Raw genomic sequence first — 24,836 nt, 5'->3', positions numbered from 1 at the left:
TGGCAGACTCAACATTCACTGTCAATCGAATAGATTGCCTGAATAACGGTCAGTTTCCAGATTCGTCGTTTTTACTGTTCCTTCCTATTGTCATCAATCTTATTTTAATTCTAGGCACTGGCTTTTCTCCAGTGGAAATGCAGCCTTGGATCTATCACTGGTTTCAGAGTATAGCTCTCGGTGACTTGTTTCTATTTTATCCTACATTTTATAATGTCGTTTAATTAGGTAATGTTCTCGTGATTTCGTCGGCAGTAACGCAGCGTTTTATTATTTTTATTAGACCGTGCCAGATGATCGGGGATCGAATGACTACGTACAGATTTTATTTTTGACATTTCACCTCTTTATCGACCTAGCTTTTACTCTAAATTGACGACGAGTGTTGGGTCTTCCTTATAACCTCATGTTGCTCGTCTTACAACCTGAGATATGTGAGTACCTGCTATTACAGCTACATTTTAAAGGGAAAATAGAATGGATATGTGTTTATATCTACATGATCGCCTGAAGTTGTGACTGCAATGCCATGAAAGCAGTCGTGAGTCCAATAAAAAGAATTTTCATGCAGCTGAAGCGGTTTTCTATTTTCCAAGATGCATATTCGTAGCCGTGATTGCTATGATTATATAATAATAACATGCTTTACATTTTCTAAAACCATGTTGTACCTCTAACATACGTGCTTCTTTTGTTAGTATTAAGAAGTGTATCGACAAACAAAGCAACAGTGAAGGAATCTCAAGGACTGGAATCCATAGTATCAAAATTGTTCCAGATTGACGAATAATCGAACAAGTGTGAGCATTAAACTATTTAGGGTGTTATTTTAAATTTCCGAAGTCCGTTGATGTATAGCTAAAATTGGCCAGATTCAGATGTTTCTCTGGAACAATACAATGTGCATTGAAACATAACTTACGGACAGAAATATTAACTAAACTTTAAAAAGTAATAGCGTTGACCTTTCTGCTGTTTGGTAGCGAATGTTGGATCCTAACATCTAATCGATTACGACGAATCGAATCATCAAAGATGAAGCCCCTCCACTTTGTAGCGAGATATTCGTTATTCGACCAAAGAGAAACACTAATATTAGACAACAACTAAATGTTGAGCCCATTACAGATATAATTGAAAGGTACCGACTGACTGGAAAGACCATATGTAAAGTATGTCCAATAACAAAAGCTACAATACAATATAACCCAACAGGAAAGAGTAACGTTGGACGTCCTTTAAAGAGATGGCGTGAAGAATTACGAGGTGGAACAGGCCAAAAGGCCTAATTCTTAAAGACGATTATGATGATGATTATGAAGATGAGTTCCAAAATTTCCAAAAGTCAGTGACATCAGAACACTGCCATACGAAGGTTCATTAGGTCAGCCTTGAGGATTACAAAATTTTTATCTCGAGCTGTTTTTTTTTTTTCGAGAGCTGTTAATTATCACGATTCTACAGTGAAAGAAGCGGAGAAGTTGTGGTGTCGAAACAGTAATCTCTCAAGATTAGTCTTAGAAATGATTTACTTCACTCCTCTTTTTATTTTTCCTTATTTGGTACTGTTATCTTTGCATTGCTGTTACGATGGTACGCTTCGTTTTATGATTGTCTAGTTTATAAAGCAGTCCAATTCCTTTCAGAGTATGCTTATATTTAGCAATCATGCACAACGGCTCGCTCGTCGAAAGATCCGTACCTAAAGACCAGAAAGTTGCGGAAGTCAGTCAGCCAATACCCAAGAAAGGAAACACGAGTAATCTGCTGAACTACAAACCCATATCGCTAACGTCGATTTACAGGAGGATTTTGGAACATACACTCCTGGAAATGGAAAAAAGAACACATTGACACCGGTGTGTCAGACCCACCATACTTGCTCCGGACACTGCGAGAGGGCTGTACAAGCAATGATCACACGCACGGCACAGCGGACACACCAGGAACCGCGGTGTTGGCCGTCGAATGGCGCTAGCTGCGCAGCATTTGTGCACCGCCGCCGTCAGTGTCAGCCAGTTTGCCGTGGCATACGGAGCTCCATCGCAGTCTTTAACTCTGGTAGCATGCCGCGACAGCGTGGACGTGAACCGTATGTGCAGTTGACGGACTTTGAGCGAGGGCGTATAGTGGGCATGCGGGAGGCCGGGTGGACGTACCGCCGAATTGCTCAACACGTGGGGCGTGAGGTCTCCACAGTACATCGATGTTGTCGCCAGTGGTCGGCGGAAGGTGCACGTGCCCGTCGACCTGGGACCGGACCGCAGCGACGCACGGATGCACGCCAAGACCGTAGGATCCTACGCAGTGCCGTAGGGGACCGCACCGCCACTTCCCAGCAAATTAGGGACACTGTTGCTCCTGGGGTATCGGCGAGGACCATTCGCAACCGTCTCCATGAAGCTGGGCTACGGTCCCGCACACCGTTAGGCCGTCTTCTGTTCACGCCCCAACATCGTGCAGCCCGCCTCCAGTGGTGTCGCGACAGGCGTGAATGGAGGGACGAATGGAGACGTGTCGTCTTCAGCGATGAGAGTCGCTTCTGCCTTGGTGCCAATGATGATCGTATGCGTGTTTGGCGCCGTGCAGGTGAGCGCCACAATCAGGACTGCATACGACCGAGGCACACAGGGCCAACACCCGGCATCATAGTGTGGGGAGCGATCTCCTACACTGGCCGTACACCACTGGTGATCGTCGAGGGGACACTGAATAGTGCACGGTACATCCAAACCGTCATCGAACCCATCGTTCTACCATTCCTAGACCGGCAAGGGAACTTGCTGTTCCAACAGGACAATGCACGTCCGCATGTATCCCGTGCCACCCAACGTGCTCTAGAAGGTGTAAGTCAACTACCCTGGCCAGCAAGATCTCCGGATCTGTCCCCCATTGAGCATGTTTGGGACTGGATGAAGCGTCGTCTCACGCGGTCTGCACGTCCAGCACGAACGCTGGTCCAACTGAGGCGCCAGGTGGAAATGGCATGGCAAGCCGTTCCACAGGACTACATCCAGCATCTCTACGATCGTCTCCATGGGAGAATAGCAGCCTGCATTGCTGCGAAAGGTGGATATACACTGTACTAGTGTCGACATTGTGCATGCTCTGTTGCCTGTGTCTATGTGCCTGTGGTTCTGTCAGTGTGATCATGTGATGTATCTGACCCCAGGAATGTGTCAATAAAGTTTCCCCTTCCTGGGACAATGAATTCACGGTGTTCTTATTTCAATTTCCAGGAGTGTATAATGTGTTCGGAAATTGTGGGTTTCATCGAAAAAACGACTTTTAACAAACAGCCAACATGGAGTCAGAATATATCGTCCTTGTGAAACTCTAATAGTTCTTATCACGAAGTAGTTTTGTCAACAGGGATGTCAAATTGATTCCATGTTTTTAGATTTCCAGAAGGCTTTTGACACCGCTCCTCACAAGCGACTTCTAGTCGAATTACGTGCCTGTGGAGTATAGTCTCAGTTGTACGACTAGATTCGTGATTCCCTCTCAGAAAGGTCACAGTTCCTAGTAACTGACGGAAAGTCACAAAGTAAAACAGAAGTAATATCGGGCATTCCCAAAGGAAGTGTTGTAGGAGCAGTGCTGTTCGTGATCTACATAAACGCTTTAGGAGACAATCTGAGCAGTCTTCTAGATTGTTTGCAGATGACGCTATTATTTACCGTCTTATAAAGTTATCAAATGATCAAGACAAATATCAAAACGATTTAGATACGATATCTGTGTGGTGCGGAAAGTGGAAATTGACTCTGAAAAATGAAAAATGTGAAGTCATCCACGTGAGGACGAAAAGTAATCCGCTAAATTTCTGTTATAAGACAAATAACACAGATCTAAAGGCTATAAACTCAACCAAATACATAGGGATTACAGTTACGGGTAACTTAAACTGGAACGATCACATGGGTAGTGTTGTGTGGAAAGCAAACCAAAGACTGCGATTTATTGGCAATACACTTAGAAAATGCAACAGGTCTACTAAAGAGGCAGCCTACACCACGCATGTCCGCCCGCTACTGAAATACTGCTGCGCGGTGTGGGATCCGCATCAGATAGATGTGACGGAGGATATCGAAAAAGTTCAAAGAAGGGCATCTCGTTCTGTATTATCGCGAAACAGGGACGAGAGTTGCACGGAAATGATACGCGAACTGGAGTGTCAATGATTAAAGCAAAGGAGATCTTCTTGCGGCTGGATCTTCTCAGGAAATTTCAATCAGCAACTTTGTTTTCATAGTGTGAAAATATTTTGTTGGTACCCACCTCTGTTGGGAGGAATGGTCGTCATAATAGAATAAGAGAAATCGGACCTCGCACGGAAAAAAAGCGTTCGTTTTTCCTGCGCGCTGTTCGAGAGTGGGGTGGTAGAGAAATAGCTCGAAAGGGGTTAGATGAACTTTCTGCCAAACACTTAACTGTGAACTGCAGAGTAATCACGTAAAGGTAGATGTGTAGATGTAGATTAGTTGTTACGTGAAGAATCTACATCTACATCTACATCTACATCCATACTCCGCAAGCCACCTGACGGTGTGTGGCGGAGGGTATTTGGAGTACGTCTACCGGTTCTCCCTTCTATTCCAGTCTCGCATTGTTCGTGGAAAGAAAGATTGTCGGTATGCCTCTGTGTTGGCTCTCTGAATTTATCCTCATGGTCTCTTCGCGAGATATACGTAGGAGGGAGCAATATACTGCTTGACTCCTCGGTGAAGGTATGTTCTCGAAACTTCAACAAAAGCTCGTACCGAGCTACTGAGCGTGTCTTCTGCAAAGTCTTCCACGGGAGTTTATCTATCATCTCCGTAACGCTTCCGCGATTACTAAATGATCTTGTAACGAAGCGCGCTGCTCTCCGTCGGATCTTCTCTGACTCCTCTATCAACCCTATCCCACACTGGTGAGCAATATTCAAGCAGTGCGCGAACAAGTGTACTGTAACCTATTTCCTTTGTTTTCGGATTGCATTTCCTTAGGATTCTTCCAATGAATCTCAGTCTGGCATCTGCTTTACCGACGATCAACTTTATATGATCATTCCATTTTAAATCACTCCTAATGAGTACTCCCAGATAATTTATGGAATTAACTGCTTCCAGTTGCTGACCTGCTATATTGTAGCTAAATGACAAAGGATCTTTCTTTCTATGTATTCGCAGCACATTACACTTGTCTACATTGAGATTCAATTGCCATTCCCTGCACCATGCGTCAATTCGCTGCAGATCCTCCTGCATTTCAGTACAATTTTCCATTGTTACAACCTCTCGATATACCACAGCATCATCCGGAAAAAGGCCTCAGTGAACTCCCGATGTTATCCACAAGGTCATTTATGTATATAGTGAATAGCAACGGTCCTACGACACTCCCCTGCTGCACACCTGAAATCACTCTTACTTCGGAAGACTTCTCTCCATTGAGAATGACATGCTGCGTTGTGTTATCTAGGAACTCTTCAATCCAATCACACAATTGGTCTGATAGTCCATATGCTCTTACTTTGTTCGTTAAACGACTGTGGGGAAATGTATCGAACTGTACGGTATATCCATATTCCGTGACGTAAAGTGCCTAGTGGGATGCAAGAGAGGCCCTCAGGGCTCTAATCGGACAAGAGTAAATCACCGAATAAATTAGTAAATAACCAAACAAGCGCTGAATGCGTCGCTGCATAGGCGGTCGTCCGCAGCTGGGGGCGCGCTGCCGGTTATGCGCGATTTCTGGGGCAGACGTGTCGGCGGTTGTTGATCGTAAAAGCTGAGCTGCATCCTGACCCAGAAACCGACTCGTATACAGTTTTCGCGAAGCGTTAACACTCGCAGCTACGGAAAGCGAGAGCGCCCACCAGTCCCGCAGATTGGCGCGAACCGCGTGCCATCTAACGAGGCCCTACTGTTTGTTTCCTGTCAGGCTGCTGCAAAGGCAGTTGCCGCCGGAAATGTGTCGAGCCGCAACTCGAAACAAACTATCAGTACTGGAGCTCTGCGCCTCTGAGGGACACTGCTGAGAATTGTTATGGCTTCAACATTCTCTACAGACTGTGGCGCGTGAGCTGTAAGAAAATAATTTTGGTCATTACCGGGTCTACTACTGTCGGATTCGCGAACCGATGATACTGTAATGTAGGGGTAACAAAATGATTTTGTTTCTCGTTTTCCGTTTAAAATACTAAAAATAGTTGAAATTATTGAGTTTGTACGGAGTTAATGGCGTCATAACGAAAGCAGAGCTGCCTTGCGGGGGTGCGTGTATTACATGCGAAATCGGTGGTCAATTGCTGTCGTAATTCTCAGTCAATAGCACCCGTTAGCGACAAGTATTACCATCTGAACAATTATAAAGGCTACCGTGGACAATCGTACTGTGATAGATTAGCAATTTGGAAATCATTAAAGCACTGGCAAACTTCAGTATGAATGTGCAATAAATTTAACCTTTAAACATGTATGTTGGATCCAGGCATTGTTAGGAAGTGTGTTACATACCAAATCGACAAACAAAGTAAAATGATATGCACCGGTACAATTATTCTTTCAAAGCTATATTTTGCCACTTTAAATTGAGGAATTTTAGTATTCGTAAAAGAACGAGACTCGTTTTCGTTTGCGCAACATATTCCCATTTCGCAACGAAACCTCTTCTCTCTGTTAACAATCCCATAACCAAGCACGATCGCTAAGGGAAGGAAGGCTACAGGGTTAGACCCGAGCTTTTATGTCATCTCTTATGATTTCGTTATGGACGTCACGTTTAACTCTAATCTTCCTTCCTTGAGACATGATACATTTTTCTTTTTCAGGAGGTAATTTTCTTTGTAACGGGTGGGGTAGCTTCTATCACCATTATATAGCCTGTCGACTATCACACCACTGTATTTAACTTGCGTAATTTTCAGCACAAATGAAACATATTTTTTATCACACAATTAATACATTTTGACATATATTCTATTTATGTGTGCCATGGACGTCTTGTGATATCTTACTTAAATAAAGTGGCAACTTATTGACATTTTCCGCCTCGTTTTTAATTCACGACGTACGGACATACAATACGGCGTTACGTTTAATATTTTAAATTCTACACTAAACTATATCCAGACATGACATTTCTAAATTTTTCACTCTTCTTATTGGTGTCGATAGTTTTTTAATATATTGTAGTAAATTTACGTTATTACTTGATTTCGATGGTACTTTCCTAATTAACGAAATATCGGAAATAAATAATTACTATTTTTGGGATATAAATGCCAACGGGAATAGTGGTAACAATAGCTTAAAATCGATATGTTCTGACGCTCATGATTCGTCCTGGCCATTTGAATTGATGGGGTTTTAACAAAACCCTGATAATAACTACTGTGTGTTTCTAAAATGAATGTAAAATATGAGAGACCAGGTAGACTGGGTCATAACGAGCAACGTTCTGGTAGGGACCACGCTGTATTCCTTTGCGTTTGGCGCTAGGCGCCATTAACAACACCGCGCGTCGCCGGGAAGGTAGGCATACAGCCCACCATCCTAGTCCACATGGTAGCAGGACTGAAGGGCAACATTTTCAATTTCTTCGTGACATTAACGGAAAACAGAGACGCGGTTGATGTTTCACGAACTTTTTTGCAAACAGTAACAAAAACTGCTCGAAACTGCTTCGCCCTGCTTGAATGCACGCCATGCAACGGCGCCTAAGCGACTGTCGCACCCTTTCAAACCCACCTGACAAAATGGAGTTTACGTCAGAGGTGTCATGATTCGCGAAATCAGCTCTCTATCGGTGTCGAAAGCTGTTTGATGTATACAACAGATTTCAAGCGTCCACAGACGAAAAAATCAACGGCGGTCAAGCCGCGAAAATGTGCAAGCCATACCACAGGCCCACCGTTCTATCCAGTTCTCACCAAAGGTCTCATTAAAATGACTTCGCACCGCGTGATCAAAGTTCACAGGTGCACCATTATGTTGGTACAACTTGCTCTGTCACACGTTAAGTGGAACATATTCCACAAACTTTGGCAGTGTTTCCCTTAAGAATATCGAGTACATGTTTGCAGCGAATCGTCTCAGGATAGCATTTATGGACCAGTCAGATTATCGCCTAGCAAACCAGCCCAAACGTTGACAGCGAAGCACACTTGGTGACCACGAACAAAGGGGGCGTGCCGACTTTTCCGTGTCCACACGTTTGGATTGTGGCTATTGAATACACCATCCCTTGCGAAGGATGCCTCATCCTTAAAAAGTACGATGTGTGGGAATTCAGGTTGAATGGCACTCTTCTGCAAAGGCACTGGCAGAAGTCAATGCAGCGCGAAAAACTTCTGGACTAAGGGCTTGAACTTTCTGAAGGCGGTAAGGGTGCAATTAATCTCAAATCCACCCTGCTGGCCGCTGTGGCCGAGCGGTTCTAGGCACTTCAGTCCGGAACCTCGCTGCAGCTACGGTCGCATGTTCGAATCCTGCCTCAGGCATGGATGTGTGTTCTGTTCTTAGGTTAGTTAGCTTTAAGTAGTTCTAAGTCTTTGGGACTGACGGCCTCAGATCTTAAGTGCCATAGTGCTTAAAGCCATTTGAACCATCCACACACTCGGACCGTGGAACGGCTTACACCCATTTCTCGAGTAATACTTCACAAGCTTGTTGGGAGCGTGTTTTGCAGCAGTGCTAGCTCCTCATCTTCAGACTATGGTGTATGTACTGAGCACTGACCACCGTATCTGTCCGGCCTTCGCACCCCTATCACAAAAAGAATGCATCGGGTTTCGATGTAGGCCTTAAAGACTTAAATGCAAATGCACCATTACAGCACCTTGTTAATGAAAAACTCACTTCAAGTGCACCTGTCTCATTAGGCATATGTGGGTGGCGGTGAACGTTCGTGGATCTGGCGCTTGACGATTCTGAAACTGCCGCTGTACAACTTTTGAGCTACCCGGTAAACAGAGTGCATGCCTGCCCTTTCCTCTGGAGAAAAGCGCTCAGTTTCCCGCCCGCTTTGCACAGTACCAGATACGAGGGCGTCCCTGTTTGTTGACACCCTGACGCAGAGCGAACCAAACTCTGTAGTGTGCAGCCATGCCGCCCTCTATGCGACATCGTTCGCATCCTAGCAAATGCCAGAAGAAACTCCTTGGTGTTGTCCTGCCCGGAATACCAGCTACCTATTCGATGCAGATGGTGGGTTGTATCCCTGACTTCCCTGCGGGCGCGGCACTGTTAAATGACTCCTAGCGTCGAACGCTTAGGTTGGTTGGTTGGTTTGGGGGAGGGGATCAAACAGTGACGTCATCGATCTCATCGGATTAGGGAAGGTTGGGGAAGGAAGTCGGCAGAGCCGTTTCGAAGGAATCATTCCCACATTTGCCTGAAGTGATTTAGGGAAATCATGAAAAACCGAAATGAGGATTAGCGGACGCGGGTGTGAATCATCGTCCCCCCGAAAGCGAGTTTAGTGTGATAAACACAGCGCCACCTCGCTCGGTGAACGGTAACGGATGCGTACATTGGTTACTGTGGGAAAGTTACTTTTTATGACTCACTCTACCAGCCCTCATTACATTCATTTTAGAAACACCATGTATAATGCTGCCATATGGGGTGAGTACCGCTATCATGGAGTTCCTAATTTTCTGGTTCTAAGAGACGATTCCTGACGCCGAGTAACCAATAGGTATTCCTCTTCCAGTCCAGCTGCAAAATATTCTGATGTCCCCCCCCCCCCTTCCCAGTTTACAACTTAGCACGTGATATTATCACAGTCAGTTGATGTGAACCGTGACACAGTTCCCACCTCTGTCTGAATTCAAGCACTTCTTTGTTTGGTCATTTGCTGCCATTGCAAAATACAAGGCGATACGGGACAATCGGATTCGTTTCATAAATGTGATAAAAAGAGCCCATATGTACTACAGCAGTGGTTCCCAGCAGATGGTCCGCGAGCTATGCCAGAGGGGTCCGCAAGATGCCTTCAGAATAAAAAATATATTAAATATACACTCCTGGAAATGGAAAAAAGAACACATTGACACCGGTGTGTCAGACCCACCATACTTGCTCCGGACACTGCGAGAGGGCCGTACAAGCAATGATCACACGCACGGCACAGCGGACACACCAGGAACCGCGGTGTTGGCCGCCGAATGGCGCTAGCTGCGCAGCATTTGTGCACCGCCGCCGTCAGTGTCAGCCAGTTTGCCGTGGCATACGGAGCTCCATCGCAGTCTTTAACACTGGTAGCATGCCGCGACAGCGTGGACGTGAACCGTATGTGCAGTTGACGGACTTTGAGCGAGGGTGTATAGTGGGCATGCGGGAGGCCGGGTGGACGTACCGCCGAATTGCTCAACACGTGGGGTGTGAGGTCTCCACAGTACATCGATGTTGTCGCCAGTGGTCGGCGGAAGGTGCACGTGCCCGTCGACCTGGGACCGGACCGCAGCGACCCACGGATGCACGCCAAGACCGTAGGATCCTACGCAGTGCCGTAGGGGACCGCACCGCCACTTCCCAGCAAATTAGGGACACTGTTGCTCCTGGGGTATCGGCGAGGACCATTCGCAACCGTCTCCATGAAGCTGAGCTACGGTCCCGCACACCGTTAGGCCGTCTTCTGCTCACGCCCCAACATCGTGCAGCCCGCCTCCAGTGGTGTCGCGACAGGCGTGAATGGAGGGACGAATGGAGACGTGTCGTCTTCAGCGATGAGATTCGCTTCTGCCTTGGTGCCAATGATGGTCGTATGCGTGTTTGGCGCCGTGCAGGTGAGCGCCACAATCAGGACTGCATACGACCGAGGCACACAGGGCCAACACCCGGCATCATGGTGTGGGGAGCGATCTCCTACACTGGCCGTACACCACTGGTGATCGTCGAGGGGACACTGAATAGTGCACGGTACATCCAAACCGTCATCGAACCCATCGTTCTACCATTCCTAGACCGGCAAGGGAACTTGCTGTTCCAACAGGACAATGCACGTCCGCATGTAACCCGTGCCACCCAACGTGCTCTAGAAGGTGTAAGTCAACTACCCTGGCCAGCAAGATCTCCGGATCTGTCCCCCGTTGAGCATATTTGGGACTGGATGAAGCGTCGTCTCACGCGGTCTGCACGTCCAGCACGAACGCTGGTCCAACTGAGGCGCCAGGTGGAAATGGCATGGCAAGCCGTTCCACAGGACTACATCCAGCATCTCTACGATCGTCTCCATGGGAGAATAGCAGCCTGCCTTGCTGCGAAAGGTGGATATACACTGTACTAGTGCCGACATTGTGCATGCTCTGTTGCCTGTGTCTATGTGCCTGTGGTTCTGTCAGTGTGATCATGTGATGTATCTGACCCCAGGAATGTGTCAATAAAGTTTCCCCTTCCTGGGACAATGAATTTACGGTGTTCTTATTTCAATTTCCAGGAGTGTATTTCGTACGATATCCGATTTTTTGTTTTGGCCGCTTCCTGCACGAGCAGTTTTAAGCTCAATATTTTTTCAATAATGAATATGTCAATGTTTTTTCTAAGTCCCAAAAATAGAAATCGTATAAAAAGACTCTTACTTTGGCTTTTTTAGGTACTTGATACTGTGATATGACAAGGTACCAATCATGCTCGATGAGGGGGTCCTCGAGAAAATTTTGTTGCTAACCCATGTACTACAGTATCGAGTTCACAACACACATCATTCAGTCAAGCTGATAATGAACTTCTGGAGAAAGGACGAGCCTAGCTGTTCATTTATTACGCTTGTGTGAGACCTATCAGTTCATAATTTTTACGTATGGCTGACTGTGAGAGTGCGTGCATTTCAAACGTTTCTGTTAGTAACGCAGCGAATGAGCTCTTATACCATAACCTGGTGAAAGGTAAAAGCGAAGAGCACAGGGCAGTGGGCACTGTCAAAGATGTACGATAGTTTCGGAGGGCGCGTTTGGCTACACTATCAGTAAAGCCACCTCTCCCCTCCACTCTCGTCGAATGAGAGAAGAATGATATTGAGGCGCGCTTTTTTCTCGGGCTTTGTAAGTATGTAGCCACGTTTCAGTCAGTGGTCCTATCGGATCATAGATCAAGTTATTGGAATGGAATAGTTTAATTTGTAATATTGCTTTTTCTATTTATTTCAACCGCGTTATGTTAGGGATCCCTTTTTTGGGTCCTTTCACTTAATTCTGCTTGTTGGATGTAACTTAATACGGCGTGCTTCCGTCCTACCGAAACAACTTTTACCGACGTGGTAGTTTTTGATGAGCGGCCTATCCACTAGTTTGAGTGCTTGTTTTCTCACAAACCGCGTGATAAATTTCGTGTTGAATTCATAGCCCTTTTAACTGGGTAGCCACAGTATCTGAAAGTCAATTTTGTTCTTTATATCTCCACGTGTTGCCCGAGTGGAACTGAAATCACCACGAAATGACAAGTGTTGAGTGCAAGGGCTTTCGGCAGTCATCCCTCGCCCATTCTCGGTGTCTCTTCTTATGTTCCGGATGAGTTGTGGGTGTCAAGGAATTGGATAATTTACATGCACTTAGTCGCAACCGGCGAGTGTGATACGCGCCGCGTATTCTCGGTTTGATATCTACTTTTTAGTGCTATTACGAACGTTGTAGAAAGCGAAATTGCGCGGCCAATGAATACCTACGCGTGTGGAGAACTTTCTATTGTTCCCTAATTCTTTTTATTTTTAACGCGATTTTGCGTCCAGGTCTTTCGGGTCCGATACTCACCCCTGCCCTCTGTTTGTTCTCTGAGAGTTTTCATGCAAGTAGAATGGAGAAGTAGACGCTGCTCGCTCTCTGTCGATGTGTGCGTATGTATTATACGACTCTTGTCCTATTCTCTGTGTTGCTTCGCCGTCTTGAACGTGAGGCTTGTCCCATTACAAGAAATTCAATGTTTCCCCTGCATCCCATTTCGATATGGGACCCTCCATTTAATGGACTGTCTTAAATTAGTGCACAAGTTTGTATCAGAGATAATTAATACTGTGAAAGTGCTTCGAAATGTATATCGGTGGCAATTTCATGCTTAATTAGAACATATTGGTACAATTTTTGATCAAAGAACCCATTCTTCTCCTCGGATGTAATTTTTTATACCAAATAACTCCGATCTCCATTCGCTCTCAAAGCCTTTTTCATCTTTACATATCTCTGCCACAGCACGCTATTTAGTTTTCACATTTTTGGAGGAGGTAATACGGACCAAAACAAGAAAAAATGCCCAGTAAACATGGTCTCTAAAATGCGTATTTTAAGAGTTATGAACACTTCGTTACTATGAGACATATCACTTGTACTGAACAAGTGCCCATAGCCCTTAAGATGTGCATTTTAGAGCCACGCTTACTAGACTTTTTTCTTGTTTTCGTCCATACTACCGCCTCTGAATGTCGTCTGCCCTACAACAATCAATATATTTCTTTCACTATGAGAGGTATCAGAACGATTTTCCTCTTACAACTTTCAACTAGTTCGTTTCCGGACGATGATCTCTTGCCTAAAATGGATGCATTTACCCTCCTCCATCATCCATAGAAATTTGTAACATCATCAAGGGATCACCCTGCATGTTGCGGAGAAATGGTCCTGTTACTGGAAAACTATCACCTGACGATGTGAGCGGAAAACGTTGTAACTGCAATTCCCTTAATTAAAAAAAAGTCTCATGGTTCGTGTAGCCAAAACGTTGTAGCTATAAAAATGTTAAATATTTGCAGAGTCCTAATGAATTAGTGTAACATCAAGTCGAAACTGGAATGTTCTGATCATCATTACTATTTTTTCATATGATTATCATTTGAACGGAAGCATAAATACCTAAGACTTTGTGAGAGCTGTTCAAAACACTAGGAAACTTTCCCAAAATGTAATCGACTGTAAATATTTCACTGCTGCAGACTAGAAATTTCTAGTTGCAAGGCAGTATTTCCTACTATTTGATACAGATGTAGAGAGGAGCAAAAGAGCATTCCACATATGTCACTCAGGCGACTGGATTCCAGTCGTTGCCAACGCCAAGGACGACGGTTTTTTTGTCTTCGTGATGGAACCAGAGGATTTCAGCGATCTTAGCACACTAGACCAAGGGTTGAACAGAGTCTCACACAAAATAACTGAGTATTCTGGCTACAGATTTCATCTGAGTACTCTGCTACAGCTAAGGGGGATAAAAAGTCATAACATCCTGCAAATAACATCCTGCACCGTGGGTTTGTCAAAATAGTGCAGAGAAGGCAACAGGTACTGCGAAATGAAATCTGTCGCCGTATAACATTTCTATTTTCCATATCTTGTTTGATAAATTTCTGCGAATTAAAAATGCTAAGAAGAAGCTCTTACTTAGCATGTCGTAATAAGTCGCAGCTGAGAAAGGGAATTGCTAAGAGCAACTACTAAGTGAATAGTGGATTTGTACGTGTGTCTGGCAAAACCCATTGTGTGAAGACACAAAAAGGAATTCTGACCATAGGTCTTTAGTGCAGTTGCAACACGAATAGTGTTAAATTTTTCTGTGTCTTCTGGTCATCGGTCTCATCGGGTAGGGAAGGATGGGGAAGGAAGTCGGCCGTGCCGTTTCAAAGGAACAATCCCGGTATTTGCCTGAGGCGATTTAGGGAAATCACGGAAAATCTAAATCAGGATGGCCGGACGCGGGATTGAACCCTCGTCCTCCCGAATGCGAGTCCAGTGTGCTAGCCACTGTGCCACCTCGCTCGGTATCGTTTAAAGATGACACGGCTTTTGCGAGAGCGAAGCGCAAACGGCTTTCTATAAGGGGGCGATCAAAAAGTTTCTGTCTGAGGGCGTTGCTGTAGCGTATAATAGACTAAGCGCAACTCTGATGCGTGTATATAAACACCGACATATAAGCAAGGGTTAGTGTGACATTCGTGTCTTTCCGACGTGCGTGCGGTCAGTGTGGAAACGTAAACTGTGGCGACGTTATTACCAAATGCGTCCAAACAGGACCGACGTGCTGCTATCCTTTTTTTGGCTGCTGAAGGAAACAGATCGGTAGACATCCATCATAGAATTAAGAATGTATATAGGGCAGCATGTCTGTCGAAAATCACAGTTGTGGATTGTTGCACCAAGTTTATGATAACGTATGTCCACAGATCGGAAATGCCGGGGCGCTGAACTTACGCCAACTGGAGTGGGAGACGGTCTAGAACCGGATCTATACCGCTGATCTCTCCCCAAGCTGTTATCAGACGTTCGGTCCCTTAAAAAAGGCCTTGAAGTTTCAAGATTCCTGCCGGACGAGGATGTGCAGCAGGCAGTGACATTCCGAACGTCTTGACGGAGCAAAGCTCACGGTGATTTCATCTGATTGGCATACCGATACTTGACTGTACAGCCTTCGAATGGAAATCTTTTGATCGCCCGTTATGCTGTGAAATGAAGTAAAGACACTGAAATGGAATGAATGGATGTATGGGGATGAAACCATTGAAAATGATATCAGTGCAAGCCGTTAAAATATGCTGAACCTTAAATGTGATGGTTATGCATGTGACAGCGGGGTGGCTGTACGAGAACAGATGCCTAAACTACTGGACTGTCTGAGTACTTCTTTATACCTGACTCAAACTTTTAACGCAGCTGATGTTTCCAGCTGTGATTTCTGCTGCTATAGCATACCTGAGTGGTTTACGGAGATGTCATTTCGTGCCGTGGCATATTCACTGATTGCATCCCCGTTGATCCATTTATTTAATTTCAGCAGATTTAACTCATTTCACAGACATTAGGACTATTAAAGATACAAATGAAAGTCAGGCTTGTAGGTCTGGCCGCAGACCTAGTCTGCAACAAAGTTTCAGTTGTCACTATACGTATATTCATCACATTGTAGGCTCAGCACGACATAATTTTATCTCATTGTAGATACAGCGGGAATCGGTGAAGTGAGATGGAAAGAAGACAATTATTTCTGGTCAGGTGAGTACAGAGTGATTTCAACAGCAGCAGAAAACGGTATAATGAGAGTTTAACCGTTGTAAATATGAAGACAGGGGAGAGAGTGAGTTATTGTGAACAGTTCGTCGAAAGGTTTGTTACATCAGAATCGAGAGCAAACCAACATTTATAACTGTAGTTCAGGTATACATGCCTAAGTCTCAATCAGAAGATGAAGAGGTCGAGAAAGTATAAGAAGACATTAAACAAATAATACAGTACGGAAAGGGAGATGAAAATGTAATAGCCATCCATGACTGAAATTTGATTGTGGGGAAAGGAGTAGAAGAAAGGGTTACGAGAATGAGAGAGGAGAAAGACTAATTGAGTTCTGCAATAAATTTCAGTTAGTAACAACGAATATTCTGTTCAAGAAGCTCAAGAGGAAGAGGTATACTTGGAAAAGGCTGGGCGGTATAGGAAGATTCCAGTTAGTGTAGATCAGGGCCGCACAAACACGGAAATCCGCACGCGTGCAAAGCGAGGTGCAGCGAGTGCCTGCACAGTGCATCGGTTCAACTCGGCATACTTCGCCGCAACTCGGCTTTCTAGGTGAGGCCGACGCTGTGCGCTGCCGAATGCGCTGCCAGACGGCTTATTCAACATTGGAATACGTAAGCGCAAGACAATTACCGGAATAATGGAACCATCTGCTCCAAAAAAAGAGAAAATTGCCGAAAGTCAATTTAAACCGGAATGGGAACTCTCCTACTTTTTTGTGCGTTGTGACGATAGAGCCAAATGTCTAATCTGCGGTACACTAATTACGTGTGTCAGAAAATCGTCTATTGAAAGGCACTACAGCAAATTGCATTCAGAAAAGTATAGTGATATAACGGGGGATGCCAGAGAGGAAGAATTACGGAAGTTGCAAACTCTTGCAGAAGAGAATTCTGTATCTACAAACGAGGTTTGTTGCAAGTACTTTAGCATGTATATTTTGGTTAAAGGTCATGCGAAACGAAATAATATTTGTTTAGATTCCTTAGTTTTCGTTTTCGCATAAATTATTTGTAGGGTGAAGAAGATGAGGGGTGTTGCGAAAGGACTCTCAGAGCTAGTTACAAAGTAGCTCTACGTTTAGCAAGAGCTGGGAGGTCATTTATGGACGGGCCATTAATAAAAACATTATATTGGACGTAGTAGAGACAATGATTCCCACATTAGCTCCCGCGTGCAGCAGAATACCACTTTCCAGAATGACAATACATCGGAGAATCAGCGACATTGCTGAGAATTTGCACGAACAACTGGCAGCCAAAATTGAAAACTTCCTAGCGTTCTCCACCGCACTTGATGAGTCCACGGATATTAACAACACGGCTCAGTTAGCAATATTTTTGCGTGGCGTGGACGACGACCTACGTGTAACGGAAGAGCTCCTGGGTATGATTTCGTTGGAGGACACTGTTACAGGGGCCGATATCTTAGCAGCTGTTGAAATGGCAACTGAAGGAATAGGACTCCCTTGGGAAAAGCTGTTTTCCGTAACCACAGACGGGGCACCAGCAATGTGCGGTAAAGCAAAAGGGTTTATTGGCCTACTGCGGAAGAAACTTAACATGCAGAATTAACCTTCCGTTCATTGTTTTGCACACCAAGAGGCTCTTTGTGCGAAAGTTATCGCTCTTCAAGATGTGATGAAGGTAGTGGTGCGTTTCGTGAACTACATTCGTTCTCATGGACTCACTCATCGTCAATTCAAAGAATTCTTGATTTCCTTTGAAGAGGAGTATCCAGATATTCCCTACCACGCTGAGGTGCGAATTTTTCGACTACGCCACACTGTGGCTCAGTTTTTGGAGAGCAAAGGACGTCCGGAGCCACTTTTTCATGACCCTGAATGGGTAGCTGATTTAGGATTTTTAGTAGACATTATGGCTCTCCTAAGTGATCTAAGTCTGAAACTCCAAAAAGAAAACAATCTCATCAACGACATGATGAGCAAAATAAACGCTTTCCATTATAAACTGAAGCTCCTCAAAAACAACCTTTCAGAGAAAAATAAGCAACACTTTCCTGAACTAGGTAAGCGAGATATAAATTGTACCTTTATTAAAACAGCCTGATTTTTATAACCGCTCTAATCAAAACGGTACTATGTTTTTGTTTGACAGCATCTGTGCAGGAAGGAGCGTGCTTTGAAAAATACATCGAGGTGCTACAATCCCTTGAAAATGCGTTTAACGACCGATTCCAGGTAATGTGCTGGTATATGACATACAGTTAAATAAAGGAGATTGCGTTACATATGCAAATGTAACATTACACTAAAACCAATAGTACACATTACATTTTTATTAAAATCTATCGCATTTTAGTACTTCGAAACAACGGCTTACATTACTTTCATTAATTAACATTGGCTTTGTTATTGTTTCAGGAAATTACCTACCTTCAGCCAGTTCTCGATGTTTTTGTGAAACCTTTTTCGATGGATATTGAAAGTGCGCCTTCAGATTTACGTTTCGAACTAATTGATTTGCAAAGCGATGTTCACCGAAAGGATGTGTTTGACAATACAAAAGGTTTGCTCAAATTCTACCAGAATTTGCCGAAGGAAGAATTTCCCAAGTTACACAGAGAAGCAGAGAAGATTATTTCTATGTTCGGTTCCACTTGTGCGTGTGAAAGATTTTTTTCTGTTTTGTCTTGTACAAAAACTAGATTGCGTGCGAGTATTTCTAACTGTAATTTAAAAAAAAATTCTCTCAGAATTGCTGTCAGCCAATCTCTTGTTCCAGATCTTAGTAGCATAATTGCAAATAAAATAAAGAGCACATAGGAAGATACATTTGTGTTGAAACCAAATTTAAAATTGTTATCATTACAGTTATTATATAAATCTCTTTTGTACCGGTACACCAAACTAAGCTCTCCACCTAGTGTACATTAGTATTTGGCAATGACGAAGATAACAGGGTAAAAGCTTTGAAACAGGTCGAGACAGGCGGCGCGAGCGACACAAGCTGAGGAAGTGAGAGGCAAAGCCGAGGAGTGGGGGGTCTGCACCGTCGTCAACATAGCGCAGCCGCCTTCTGCACTCTGCACTGTGCGACGCACCGGTGCATGCACCTTGTGCGGCCCTGGTGTAGATCATGGTCAGGCAGAGATTCCGAAATCAGATATTGAGTTGTATGGCCTATATGGCTTCCCCATAAGCAGATATAGACTCAGATCATAATTTAATAATGATGAAGAGTAGGCTGAAGTTTAAGAGACTAGTCAGAAAGAATCAATGCGCAAAGCAGTGCCATGCGAAACAGTAAAGAATGAAGAGATACGCTCGAAGTTCGAAAAAAAGAAGGAGGGAAGATTGGGTTTAACGTCCCGTCGACATCGAGGTCGTTAGAGGCTGACCACAAGTTCGGATTGTGTCAAAGATGGGGAAGGAAATCAGTCGTGCCCTTTGAAAGGAACCATCCCGACATTTGCTTGAAGAGATTTTGGGAAATCACGGAAAACCTAAGTCTGGATGGCCGGACGTGGGTCTGAACCGTCGTCCTCCCGAATGCGAGTCCAGTGTGCTAACCGATGCGCCACCTCGTTCGGTTTGAAGTTCGCTGGAGCTGTAGACCCTGCGGTACTGAATAGCTAAGTAGGCAGTTCGCTGAAGAGAAATGGAGATCTCTAAAAAGGCCAACGACTGAAGTTTCAATGAAAATTATAGGTGTAAGGAAAGTAACTGTGAGGAAGCCGTGGGTAACAGAAGAAATACACCAGTTGATCGACGAAAGAAGGAAGACTAAAAATGTTCAGGGAAATTCGGAATTACGGAAATACAAGTCACTTAGAAGCGCAGGGAAGCTAATGACAAACGGCTGGGAATGGTAAATGTGAAAAAATTTGTAGTAAGGTCTTATGGGACCCAACTGCTCAGGTCATCGGTCCCTAAGCTTACACACTACTTAATCTAACTTAAACTAACTCACGCTAAAGACGTCAGACGTCAGGACTCCAACCTCCGACGGGGGAAGGCGCGCGGACCGTGATAAGGCGCCTTAGACCGCGCGGCTACCCCGCGCCTGCCGGTAAATGTGAAGAAATCCAAAAAGAAATGATCCTTCGGAACGACTGACTGAGCATGCAAAAAAGTCAAAATAAACTTTGGTGAAATTAAAAGAAAGGGTGCAAGCATCTATAGTGCAATCGGAATTCCAGTGTTAAATGCAAATAGAAAAGGTGTGAAGAGTACATTGAAGGCCTCTGTGAGGGAAAGGGCTTCTCTGATGACGTGATAGAAAAAGGAAAAGGAGTCGACAGCGAATGGATAGGGGTTCCAGTATTAGAATCAAAATTTAAGAGATCTTTGGAAGATTTACGATCAAATAAGGTAAAAGGGACGGATAACATTTCATCGGAATTTCTAAAGCTGTGGGAAGTGGTAACAAAACGACTACTCAAAGTGGTGTGCAGAATTTATGGAACTGGGAATGTACCACCAGAATCCACACTATTCCGAAGAAGGCAAGAACCGACAAGTGCAAGAATTGTCGCACAGTCAGCTTAACAGCTCGTGCATCCAAGTTGCTGACAAGAATAATATACAGAAGAATGGAAAAGAGAATTGAAGATGTGTTAGATCACGATCAGTTTGGCTTTAGGAAAGGTAAAGGCACCAGAGAAGGAATTCTGTCGTTCCATTTGATAACGGAAGCAAGACCGAATAAAAATTAAGACACATTCATAGATTTGTCGACCTGGGAAAAGTGATCGACAGTGGAAGATGGTGCAAGATGTTTGAAGTACTGAGCTATAGGGAAAGACGTATAACGTACAGTATGTTCAATAACCAAGTTGAAACAATAAGACTGGAAGACCAAGAACGAAGTGCTCGGATTAAAAAGGGCGTAAGACAGGGATGTAGACTTTCGCCCCTTATGTTGAGTCTATACATCGAAGAAGCAATAATGGAAATGGAAAAATGGTTCAAGAAGGGAATTAAAATTCAATGTGAAAGCATATCAATAATAAGATTAGCTGACAACATTACTGTCCTCGGTGAGAGTGAAAAAGAATTATAGGATATGTTGAATGGAATGAAGAGTCTAATAATACGGAATATGGACTGAGATAAATCGAGCCGGCCGAAGTGGCCGTGCGGTTAAAGGCGCTGCAGTCTGGAACCGCAAGACCGCTACGGTCGCAGGTTCGAATCCTGCCTCGGGCATGGATGTTTGTGATGTCCTTAGGTTAGTTAGGTTTAACTAGTTCTAAGTTCTAGGGGACTAATGACCTCAGCAGTTGAGTCCCATAGTGCTCAGAGCCATTTTTAGATAAATCGAAGAAAGACGAAAGTAATCAGAAGTAGCAGAAAAAAGAACAGTGAGAAAGTGATCAAATGGTTCAAATGGCTCTGAGCACTATGGGACTCAACTGCTGAGGTCATTAGTCCCCTAGAACTTAGAACTAGTTAAACCTAACTAACCTAAGGACATCACAAACATCCATGCCCGAGGCAGGATTCGAACCTGCGACCGTAGCGGCCTTGCGGTTCCAGACTGCAGCGCCTTTAACCGCACGGCCACTTCGGCCGGCGAGAAAGTGATCATCAGAATTGGTGATCACGAACAAAATGCAGTTAGGTAATTCTGTTGTCTAGATAGCAAAATAACCCAATAGGGACGAAGCAAGGAGGAGATAAAAAGCAAACTAGCACAGGCCGAAAATGCATTGCTGGCCAAGAAGAATCTACTAGAATCAAACATAGGCTTGAATCTGAGGAAGAAATTTCTAAGAACGTACATTTCCAGCACAGCGTTGTATGATAGAGAAACATGGACCGTTAGAAAAGCGGAACAGAAGAAAATCGAAGCATTTGAGATCTGGTGTTACAGACGAATGTCGAAAATCAGATGGACTGATAAGATAAGGAATGAGGAGGCTCTCCGCAGAATCGACGAGGACAGAAATGTGTGGAAAGTACAGACAAGATGAAGGGACAGGATGATAGGACATGCGTTAAGACGTCGGGGAACAACTTTCATGTTACTAGAGGGGGATGTAGAGGGTAAGACACAGACTGGAATACATCCAGCAAATAATTCAGGACGTAGGTTGCAATTGCTACTCTGAGATGAAAAGGTCGGTAGTGGAGAGGATTCTGTGGCCAGCCACATCAATCCAGTCAGAAGACCGATGATTTAAAAAAAGCATGTGCAAGGATTCAAATACACTCCTGGAAATGGAAAAAAGAACACATTGACACCGGTGTGTCAGACCCACCATACTTGCTCCGGACACTGCGAGAGGGCTGTACAAGCAAGGATCACACGCACGGCACAGCGGACACACCAGGAACCGCGGTGTTGGCCGTCGAATGGCGCTAGCTGCGCAGCATTTGTGCACCGCCGCCGTCAGTGTCAGCCAGTTTGCCGTGGCATACGGAGCTCCATCGCAGTCTTTAACACTGGTAGCATGCCGCGACAGCGTGGACGTGAACCGTATGTGCAGTTGACGGACTTTGGGCGAGGGCGTATAGTGGGCATGCGGGAGGCTGGGTGGAAGTACCGCCGAATTGCTCAACACGTGGGGCGTGAGGTCTCCACAGTACATCGATGTTGTCGCCAGTGGTCGGCGGAAGGTGCACGTGCCCGTCGACCTGGGACCGGACCGCAGCGACGCCCGGATGCACGCCAAGACCGTAGGATCCTACGCAGTGCCGTAGGGGACCGCACCGCCACTTCCCAGCAAATTAGGGACACTGTTGCTCCTGGGGTATCGGCGAGGACCATTCGCAACCGTCTCCATGAAGCTGGGCTACGGTCCCGCACACCGTTAGGCCGTCTTCCGCTCACGCCCCAACATCGTGCAGCTCGCCTCCAGTGGTGTCGCGACAGGCGTGAATGGAGAGACGAACGGAGACGTGTCGTCTTCAGCGATGAGAGTCGCTTCTGCGTTGGTGCCAATGATGGTCGTATGCGTGTTTGGCGCCGTGCAGGTGAGCGCCACAATCAGGACTGCATACGACCGAGGCACACAGGGCCAACACCCGGCATCATGGTGTGGGGAGCGATCTTCTACACTGGTCGTACACCACTGGTGATCGTCGAGGGGACACTGAATAGTGCACGGTACATCCAAACCGTCATCGAACCCATCGTTCTACCATTCCTAGACCGGCAAGGGAACTTGCTGTTCCAACAGGACAATGCACGTCCGCATGTATCCCGTGCCACCCAACGTGCTCTAGAAGGTGTAAGTCAACTACCCTGGCCAGCAAGATCTCCGGATCTCTCCCCCATTGAGCATGTTTGGGACTGGATGAAGCGTCGTCTCACGCGGTCTGCACGTCCAGCACGAACGCTGGTCCAACTGAGGCGCCAGGTGGAAATGGCATGGCAAGCCGTTCCACAGGACTACATCCAGCATCTCTACGATCGTCTCCATGGGAGAATAGCAGCCTGCATTGCTGCGAAAGGTGGATATACACTGTACTAGTGCCGACATTGTGCATGCTCTGTTGCCTGTGTCTATGTGCCTGTGGTTCTGTCAGTGTGATCATGTGATGTATCTGACCCCAGGAATGTGTCAATAAGGTTTCCCCTTCCTGGGACAATGAATTCACGGTGTTCTTATTTCAGTTTCCAGGAGTGTATTTTACTATACCTGCTCCAGGATTATTTCTGTCCAGGAAGATTTGGTGTCGCCTACGCAGGACACGAACATTCCACACCAGCTAAGGCTACCTGACATACATGGGTTATAGTAGATTAACTTTAATAGCAGAATGGATCACGGACCACACCATCCTAAAGTGCTTCGAGAGGAGGTTCCCTGAGAAGCGGAGTTTTATTTCTTAGCCAATTGCGGTAACTAAGACTTCGCGCAGCAGGTGTTGATAGAAACCAGGACCACGGCGTTTTGTGCACAACGCCTCTCTTGCAACGCCTGCCAGTGGAGTTTGTTTAGCATCTCCGCAACGCTCTCTCGCCAGATCAACGATCCCGTGACGAAACGCACCGCTTTTCGTTGGATCTTCTCTAACCCCTTTATCGGTCCTGCTTGATAGGGATCCCAGACAGATGAACAATACTCAAGAATCGGGCGAATAAGCGCCTTATAAGCCACTTCTTTTCTGGATGAGTTACAATTCCTTAAGATTCTTCCGATGAGTATGAGCCTGGTCTCTGCTTTTCCCACTACCTGTTTTATATGGTGATGAGGCGTTTTGACGCCGGCCGGGCTGCGAGCGGGGACCCACCTGCCTTGCCGTGCGCCTGCCGCAGCTCGTCGAGCGCCTTGGCGCTGCACAGCGGCGTCTCCACCTCGTACGTGTTGTTGAACAGGCTGTAGTCCACCTCGTACTCGCCCGTCTCCTTCTTGAAGGTCACCAGCGGCTCGAAGCGGTGGCCCCACAGGATCTCGCTGGGCAGGTACGACGACCGCGCCTGCGTCGTCATCCCCGTCGACTCGATCACGCCTGCACCACACAGACACCACAAACGTCACCAAACTGTGCTCCTCCCGTACAGCACGTAGGTTCAAAAAATGTTCAAATGTGTGTGAAATCTTATGTGACTTAACTGCTAAGCTCATCAGTCCCTAAGCTTACACACTACTTAACCTAAATTATCCTAAGGACAAACACACACACCATGCCCGAGGGAGGACTCGAACCTCCGCCGGGATCAGCATGTAGGTATAGGCCCTACTACCACCACACAACTAGTCAACTTGTCATTCCTTCTAAAGACGCAGCGTAAGACGAAGCGCTTGTCTATACAGGGTGATGAAAAACAACTCGATAACAACGTCAGGGTTGGGTAGTGGACGTCGAATGCAGTAAAATTTTTGCGATAAGCACAAGTTGGAGTTTTACCGGACTGGAACTGCGACGGTAGATTGGTTCAAATGGCTCTGA

The 24,836-nt window shown here is 45.5% G+C and overlaps 1 protein-coding gene across 5 annotated transcripts in view; it reads right to left on the bottom strand.

Moving 5' to 3' along the window:
* Positions 1-24,836, bottom strand: part of LOC126235694 (G protein-activated inward rectifier potassium channel 3-like) — a 690,709-nt gene that overhangs the window by 283,466 nt on the left and 382,407 nt on the right. For all 5 annotated transcript variants that reach the window (XM_049944441.1, XM_049944440.1, XM_049944438.1 and 2 more), the window contains exon 5: positions 24,177-24,395. In XM_049944441.1, coding sequence (XP_049800398.1) covers positions 24,177-24,395 — 219 coding nt within the window. The remainder of the gene's footprint in view (positions 1-24,176; positions 24,396-24,836) is intronic.

The sequence above is a fragment of the Schistocerca nitens genome, chromosome 2, assembly GCF_023898315.1.
Source record: "Schistocerca nitens isolate TAMUIC-IGC-003100 chromosome 2, iqSchNite1.1, whole genome shotgun sequence".
NCBI classification, from domain to species: domain Eukaryota; kingdom Metazoa; phylum Arthropoda; class Insecta; order Orthoptera; family Acrididae; genus Schistocerca; species Schistocerca nitens.
Note: the sequence above shows the minus strand (reverse complement) of the source record. Positions and strands in the feature narration are given on the sequence as shown.